This window comes from Salvelinus sp. IW2-2015, unplaced genomic scaffold, assembly GCF_002910315.2.
Source record: "Salvelinus sp. IW2-2015 unplaced genomic scaffold, ASM291031v2 Un_scaffold2027, whole genome shotgun sequence".
In the NCBI taxonomy this organism is placed as follows: domain Eukaryota; kingdom Metazoa; phylum Chordata; class Actinopteri; order Salmoniformes; family Salmonidae; genus Salvelinus; species Salvelinus sp. IW2-2015.
In genome coordinates, this window is record NW_019943374.1 from 83,827 (window position 1) to 92,201 (window position 8,375).

The following is an 8,375-nucleotide window of genomic DNA, read 5'->3' on the forward strand; positions in this document are numbered from 1 at the left end:
GCATCTCCATTCACTTAAAAGAGCCGGCTCATTTGGTTCCATTCACTTAAAAGAGCCGGCTCATTTGGTTCCATTCACTTAGAAGAGCCGGCTCATTTGGTTCCATTCACTTAGAAGAGCCGGCTCATTTGGTTCCATTACACTTAAAAGAGCCGGCTCATTTGGTTCCATTCACTTAAAAGAGCCGGCTCATTTGGTTCCATTCACTTAAAAGAGCCGCTTCATTTGGTTCCATTCACTTGAAGAGCCGGTCATTTGGTTCGGCTCATTGAGCCGGCTCATTTGGGTTCCATTCACTTAAAAGAGCCGGCTCATTTGGTTCCATTCACTTAAAAGAGCCGGCTCATTTGGTTCCATTCACTTAGAAGAGCCGGCTCATTTGGTTCCATTCACTTAGAAGAGCCGGCTCATTTGGTTCCATTCACTAGAAGAGCCGCTCATTTGGTTCCATTCACTTAGAAGAGCCGGCTCATTTGGTTCCATTCACTTAGAAGAGCCGGCTCATTTGGTTCCATTCACTTAGAAGAGCCGGCTCATTTGGTTCCATTCACTTAAAGAGCCGCTCATTTGGTTCCATTCACATAAAAGAGCCGGCTCATTTGGTTCCATTCACTTAAAAGAGCCGGCTCATTTGGTTCCATTCACATAAAGAGCCGGCTCATTTGGTTCCATTCACATAAAAGAGCCGGCTCATTTGGTTCCATTCACATAAAAGAGCCGGCTCATTTGGTTCCATTCACATAAAAGAGCCGGCTCATTTGGTTCCATTTCACATAAAAGAGCCGGCTCATTTGGTTCTCAAAATATGCCTGCAACTTGGTTGCATTGCATCGCAAGAGATAATAAAAAAATATATATATTTCATGCAACTGACTGTATGCAATGTCCAATCACATAATCATTCTGTTTGTAACTCCGACCCAGTTGTCATGTCAACACAGCTGTCGGTGGGTTGTCAACACAGCTGTCAGTGCTGCTGCCAAACACGACAAAAGAGACATGATGGAAGACAAAATGGAAATGGGAAAAAACTTCTAGATGCCATGGCTAGTCATGGTTTATGTACATGGTGTGGCAGTCGGTAAATGTAATTTTAAAAGAAAGTGAACCCAGACCTTTCTCGATCCAGTTTCAACTGAAAGTTGTCTAACATGTACTGCACTAGCTAGCTTAGCTTGTCGGAAGCTTGGTTAGGTAGCTAGAGCTTCTTAGGCTAGGCCCCTTTTTTCCCAAATTCCGCCTGAATGACATGCCCAAAGTAAACTGCCTGTCTTGTCTATATCGACATTACAATTATCAAACTTTTGTATAAACAATAATTTTTGAAAATATGATGTATGAGACAGGATTGGGATGTTGGCATGCAAATTCAATTGCATTTGACTTTTTTGTGCATCAGCAAAGATGATGATGTCACAATGCAACTTGCACTCTGCAACAAAAATTGTGTCAAAATGACTTTGTGTGACACAGGCTTTTAAGGCGTTACATTCCCGTGGTCTGTGGCCTTCAATGTGTTAATCTTTACATTCCCATGGTCCGTGGCCTTCTGTGTTAATCTTTACATTCCCATGGTCTGTGGCCTTCTGCTTTAGGCCTTTACATTCCATGGTCTGTGGCCTTCTGTGTTAATCTTTACATTCCCATGGTCCGTGGCCTTCTGTTGTTATCTTTACATTCCCATGGTCCTGTGCCTTCTGCTTTAGGCTTTACATTCCCATGGTCTGTGGCCTTCTGTGTTAATGTTTACATTCCCATATTCCGTGGCCTTCTGTGTTAATCTTTACATTCCCATGGTCTGTGGCCTTCTGCTTTAGGCTTTACATTCCCATGGTCCGTGGCCTTCTGTGTTAATCTTTACATTCCACGGTCCGTGGCCTTCTGTGTTAATCTTTACATTCCCCATGGTCCGTGGCCTTCTGCTTTAGGCTTTACATTCCCATGGTCTGTGGCCTTCTGTGTTAATGTTACATTCCATAGTCCGTGGCCTTCTGTGTTAATCTTTACATTCCCATGGTCTGTGGCTTCTGCTTTAGCTTTACATTTCCATGGTCCGTGGCCTTCTGTGTTAATCTTTACATTCCCACGGTCCGTGGCTTCTGTGTGGCCTTCTGTGTTAATCTTTACATTCCCATGGTCTGTGACCTTCTGCTTTCCTCCTATAGTGTTCCGTGCGACGCCATTTCTTCGCGCCAGACACACAAGTCTCAAGAGAGACCCGTCAGATACAGGAGGTGCGTCAGAGAGAAAGCATGCAGGGGTTGTGTCATMCTGATTCAATACCCTGTTGAATACTATTGTATTTATCGCTACAGTTAAATCATTGTTATATCTCTCTCGTCTACGTGTGACGCTTCGAGCAGTTGCACGCCAGCCGGGAATAAAAACTGATACAGTGGTAAAACGGAGCATTTCWGTTTGAATTCCAGGCTAGTAGCACACAGAGTATATGTCTTAAATGGCACCCTATTCCTTTACATAGTACACTACTTTTGACCAAGGCCCGTGTGGCTCTAGAGAAAAGTAGTGCACTARATAGGTAATTTCAGATGCAGCGCGGCACTCTCTCTTCCTGTTGGCTGGGCTGGCTTGTCTGTACTGTATGCATATCAGATTGACTTGATGGACGGACAGAAAGAGAAGAGGCCTCTCAGGTCTCCAACACTAACCCTGGTCACCAGTCCTCTGCTTCCTCTGTGACAGCCATCTTACTGTCTGTTAATTGACCCTCATTAACCAATAAGAGATGAGATGAGTCTAACTCAGGTTGACTTTTCATATGGGCGATCTAGAACCAAACAGAGTGGCATGTAATTAGCTGCTAGGCTAGGCTAGGCTAGGCTAGGCTAGGCTAGGCTAGGCTAGGCTAGGCTAGGCTACACACTGGGGTTTTAAAAGACCCCCTCACTGTACTGTACGGAATACATAAGCAGAAAGAAATAGGATCCATATAATGGAGGACAAGCACACTCCATCTCAACCAACTGAACAGAGCAATAACACATGACTTGAAAAGGGATGGTGACTCTCTTCTTTATTTCTGCAGATGGTTTCTGCAGGTGCTACAGATGGTTTCTGCATGGTGCTGCAGATGGTTTCTGCATGGTGCTACAATGGTTTCTGCATGGTGCTGCAGATGGTTTCTGCATGGTGCTACAGATGGTTTCTGCATGGTGCTACAGATGGTTTCTGCAGTGTGCGATGGTGCTGCATGTGCTCGATGGTTCTGCATGGTTCTCAGATGGTTTCTGCATGTGCTACAGATGGTTTCTGCATTGGTGCTGCGTGCGTTCTGCATGTGCTACAGATGGTTTCTGCATGGTGCTGCAGATGGTTTCTGCATGGTGCTACAGATGGTTTCTGCATGGTGCTACAAGATGGTTTCTGATGGTGCTGCAGATGGTTTCTGCATGGTGCTACAGATGGTTTCTGCATGTGCTACAGATGGGTTCTGCATGGTGCTACAGATGGTTTCTGATGGTGCTCAGTGGTTTGCATGGTGCTACAGATGGTTTCTGATGGTGCTACAGATGGTTTCTGCATGGTGCTACAGATGGTTTCATGCGATGGTTCGATGGTTACAGATGGTGCATGTGCTACAGATGGTTTCATGCACACACACACAAACACACACACAACGCACGCTTGGACACACACACACACACACACACACACACAAGGCATGCTTGGAAACTCACACACACACACATGCTCACACACACACTCACACAGGGCCATGGTTCCATTCTCCGCTGATACAGGATGCAGTCCTTCCATAACAAGAGATGTGAGTCTACACACACCAGTCAGTACTGTAGATGAGGCCTAGTGGGCTGAGAGCTCCTAATGCAGAAAACAGCCATGTGTGAGAACCATCTGGACACTCCCTGCTACTTCCTTGTTAAAACCGTCCCTTCTTGACTCCCTCACCCAGCATGCTTCACCCCGTGATACAGATGGGTTTCAGCCCACTGAGCCCAGTGCTACAGAGTTAGTGGGTCTCAGCCCAGTGCTACAGAGTTAGTGGTCTCAGCCCAGTGCTACAGAGTTAGTGGGTCTCAGCCCAGTGCTACAGAGTTAGTGTCAGCAGTGTACGGTTAGGGGTCTCAGCCCAGTGCTACAGAGTTAGTGGGTCTCAGCCTAGTGCTACAGAGTTAGTGGGTCTCAGCCCAGTGCTACAGAGTAGTGGGTCTGCAGCCCAGTGCTACAGAGTTAGTGGGTCTCAGCCCAGTGCTACAGAGTTAGTGGGTCCTCAGCCGCCAGAGTGCTACAGAGTTAGTGGGTCTCAGATGCCTCTCTGAGGCTGCTGTTTCCTTCAATACCAAAGCTGGTTGCAGGGTCGCTCAGAAAACCCCGGCGTCCGTCTCAAGATGAGTTGCTCAGATTAAAACGCCATGCATGCAAGTGTAAACATTCAACATTATTTACTAGTTGCCGGTCTGCCAGTCTGTCTGCCTGTTTGTCTGCCTGTTTGTCTTGTCTGTCTGTCTATCTAGCTGCCTGCCTGTCTATCAGTCTGTCTATCTAGCGCCTGCTGCCTGTCTATCAGTCTGCCTCTCTGCATGTTCGTTTTGCCTGTCTGCCTGCCTCTGTGTCTGTGTGTCTGCCTGCCTCCTGTCTGTCTGCCTGCCTCTCTGCCAGTCGGCCTGCCTCTCTGCCTGTCTCTGTCTCTCTGCCTGTCTCTGGTCTCTCTGCCTGTCTCCTGCCTCTCTGTCTGTCTGCCTGCCTCTCTGACTGTTACATGTCTGTCTGCCAGCCTCTCTGCATGTCTGGCTGTCTGTCTGTCTGTCTGCCTGCCTATCTGCCTGTCTGCATGTCTGCCTGTCTGTCTGCCTCTCTACCTCTGACTGTTCTGCATGTCTCTCGCCTGCCTCTGTCTGCTGTCTGCTCTCTGGCCTGTCTGTCTCTCTGCCTGTCTGCTGTCTGTCTCTCTGCCTGTCTCTCTGCCTGTCTGCTCTCTGCTGTCTCTGCCTGTCTGTCTCTCTGCCTGTCTCTCTGCTGTCTGCCTCTCTGCCTCTACCTGTCTCTCTGTCGTCTTATCTGGGGTTCTAGTCCAAGGCCTTTTCTGTGAACTCGTCTGTAATGCCAATACGATTGAGTGTAGCAGAATTTCATATTTGATGCTTGTTGCCATCATCGTCTCCAGACAGCCACAGTTGCAGAGGATAGCTAAATATCTGACGAGATGTTATGAATAAAGAAAGATGCCTCTCTCGGTTGTTTGACTTTATTCCGTTAGTTTATTTGAATATTGTACCAGTGTTCTGTAACACAGACTCAGCTCCATTCCTCATTGGCTGCGTGTACTTTTGTTAGTGAGTTACAGTATCACAGACAAGGCTGCGCTGTTTTAAAATAGAAGACGAGAAACGGCTTTCCCTGTGAAATCCTGCTTGTTAGTCAAAACTAAATGACAAAAGAAAAGTGAGCAACCAAACCCAAAAGTGTTGCTGGTTCGAAAACCCAGAGCTGGCAAATTTGCAGTTTAGGTTTTGAGCAAGGCAGTTAAGCCCCAGCAACTACGATCGATTTAAAGCAGCCCCCCCCCCCCCCGCACCTCTCTGATTCAGAGGGGTTGGGTTAAGGCAGCCCCCCGCACCTCTCTGATTCAGAGGGGTTGGGTTAAATGCGAAATATCCATTTCCGTTGAACGCATTCAGTGTAAACTGACTAGGTATCCCCTTCTCGAAGGGTTTCTACAGAGCTGGTTAGAGCCTGCTTACTTGTTAAGTCCTGCTGATTACAAGAGTGTTTGTGAGGACTGATGTCATTTTAACACCTGTTATGTCATTTTAACAACCTGTTGATGTCCATTTAACACGCTGTTGTGATGAAGTCTTGTGTTGGAGAAGATCTCCATCAGCATATACCTTAACAGGACACCAAAGATTATAATGTTACTATAGCAACTGAAGGCTCTACTATGTCGATTGGTGGTTGGGGATATCCAATGTCGAGTGACTTAAATCCATCATTTGGCGATTATACTTGAAATATGAACACTTTATGATGTAAATTACCCATAAATTACCCARAAATGTCAATTATCCTGCAATATTCAAAAACCTGCAGAGAAAACAGCTTCTTGCAATCTACTTTCCTCAGACATGAATCAGACGAGAATGTCTTGTTACAGATGAGGGAGCATTTCAGTTCAGACCTGGTTGGGAATATTCTAGTAACGACGGAGGTGCACCATCAGCGTCCTCTTATGAAGCAGTCATTGAGGACAATATCCTCTCTTTCATCCAGGGTTTATCACAGAGTAGCTAACCCACTGGGTGTCAACCATGTTTTATGTTTATTATGTTTAAACGGGCCTTCTCGTTTGTATCTGTCCCAGACAAGGCACTCTGATCAAAACAGTTTAGATTATACTGAGTGTGGTGTACACCTCTCCCAGCATTTCAAAGTAGACAGCGTCCGACGTGATTCGTGTCAGCGTTTTTTGAAAAACATTTATTCAGCCAGCGTTTCGTGGCAGGGTTTGAGGCTGCTGACTCTGTTTATGTGTAGCTATGAGATTGATGTGGTTTGGAAGAGACCCTGCCTGTCTATTGATCTTCATTAGGTTAATTACCTCAAATGTGGGATGCGCACGAGGCAAAAAGGTTTTTACAAGTCAGTAAATTATCTTCTCGTTCTAATACGGGATGGAGTCTTTACTTATTTGATTCTGTCAGGATGTCAGACAATAGTTCCGTCCATTTTCAAACTCAACAAAGAGTTTCTGGTCTTTGACTGTTTATACGTGACTGTGATTTTGGCATATACAACAATGGCAGTATGTGTATTGTCTAAGAGAATGAGAATGTTTTGAGTGGCAGCCAAGTTGAAGTGTAAACCAGATGTGAACCTCCTCTGGCCCTTGAACGTAGTTCAATGTAAACAGTTTGTGGCAAACGGTTCAGGACCAAACGGTTCCGTACCAAACGGTTCAGGACCAAACGGTTCAGGACCAAACGGTTCAGGACCAAACGGTTCAGGACCAAACGGTTCAGGACCAAACGGTTCAGGACCAGCGTTGAGAAGTAATAAGTGTGAAATTTCAGTCTGAAGACTGTGGGATGGCTTCTATAACATTGAATCGATGGGTATTTCTCAAATCAGCATACATTTCTGTCAAGACTTGAACAAATACACATTTCATATGAGCTCAATCTATGCAATGACGCAAGTCTGAATAAAATGCCAAATGTTACTTTGTGTGACTGTAGAGACCGAATGGTGAATTATGTTATATTATCATTCAATTAACAGTAAAACATGACCGTTTCAGTCACCTGTTCGCATCCTATACAATGGGATTAACGTGAGCAATAAGAAATCAATCTCTGCCTTTTATCGTCGTGTGTTCCAACTTCCTTTACCTCAAATTAGTCCTTTTGGAAGTGTTTTTTGGTAAGCCAATCTCATGAATTTTGTCGTTGTTGTTGAGCATCCCTCCTTTCCTTTGTTTGCTGAAGCGATGGCTCACCTGATACTCTAACAATGAAACATGTCCCCTTATTCCGTTTGTAGTTCCTGTGCTTGAAGAACATCCGGACGTTCCTCGCTGCGTGCTGTGAGACYTTTGGCATGAAGAYGASTGAYCTCTTTGAGGCCTTCGACTTGTTTGATGTGCGGGACTTTGGAAAGGTAAGACACAGGATTTCTACGCTGTTTCATCGTGTGTTTACAGTGCCTTTCGGAAAGTATTCAGACCGCTTGATTTTTTCCCACATTTTGTTACGTTACAGCCTTATTCTAAAATGGATTAAATTGTTTCCCCCCCCCCTCATCAATCTATACACAATACCCCATAATGACAAAGCAAAAACAGGGTTTTTAGACATTTTTGCTAATTCATGAAAAAACCAAACAGAAATAACTTATTTACATAAATATTCAGACCCTTTGCTATGAGACGGGAAATTGAGCTCCGGTGCATCCTGTTTCCATTGATCATCCTTGAGATGTTTCCACAACTTGATTGGAGTCTGAAAACTTTCCTAAGGCACTGTACATACCCTACTCCCTTCACATATTTATCTTTGGGGGTTTCCATCTCTCACGCTGGAATTATCATGTTATCTGTTTCCAACTGGGAAACACATTGAGAAGAATAGTGCACACTACTACAAACAGGTTATGTAAGTGTACTCTGTAGTGGGCTGTTATAGGAGAATAATATACACCATCACCGACTGTATGAGAGAATTTAACCCATCACTGTTGGATCACTTGAAGAGAACAGTATTGAGCCGCTACAGCTGGCTGCTCTTCCTCTGTATGTGGACACCATTTACCGCAACACTGTATGGTGCAAGCAGTTATCCTGACATATAGGACAAGGCTTCAGTTTCCTCTCATTTAAACAAAAGAGGGGTTGGGTT

The 8,375-nt window shown here is 45.1% G+C and overlaps 1 protein-coding gene across 1 annotated transcript in view; it reads left to right on the top strand.

Moving 5' to 3' along the window:
- The window catches only part of LOC112072757 (guanine nucleotide exchange factor VAV3-like), an 88,470-nt gene that overhangs the window by 36,306 nt on the left and 43,789 nt on the right, over positions 1–8,375 (top strand). The window contains exon 2 of the mRNA XM_070439916.1: positions 7,522–7,638. Within this exon, the coding sequence (XP_070296017.1) occupies positions 7,522–7,638 (117 nt within the window). The remainder of the gene's footprint in view (positions 1–7,521; positions 7,639–8,375) is intronic.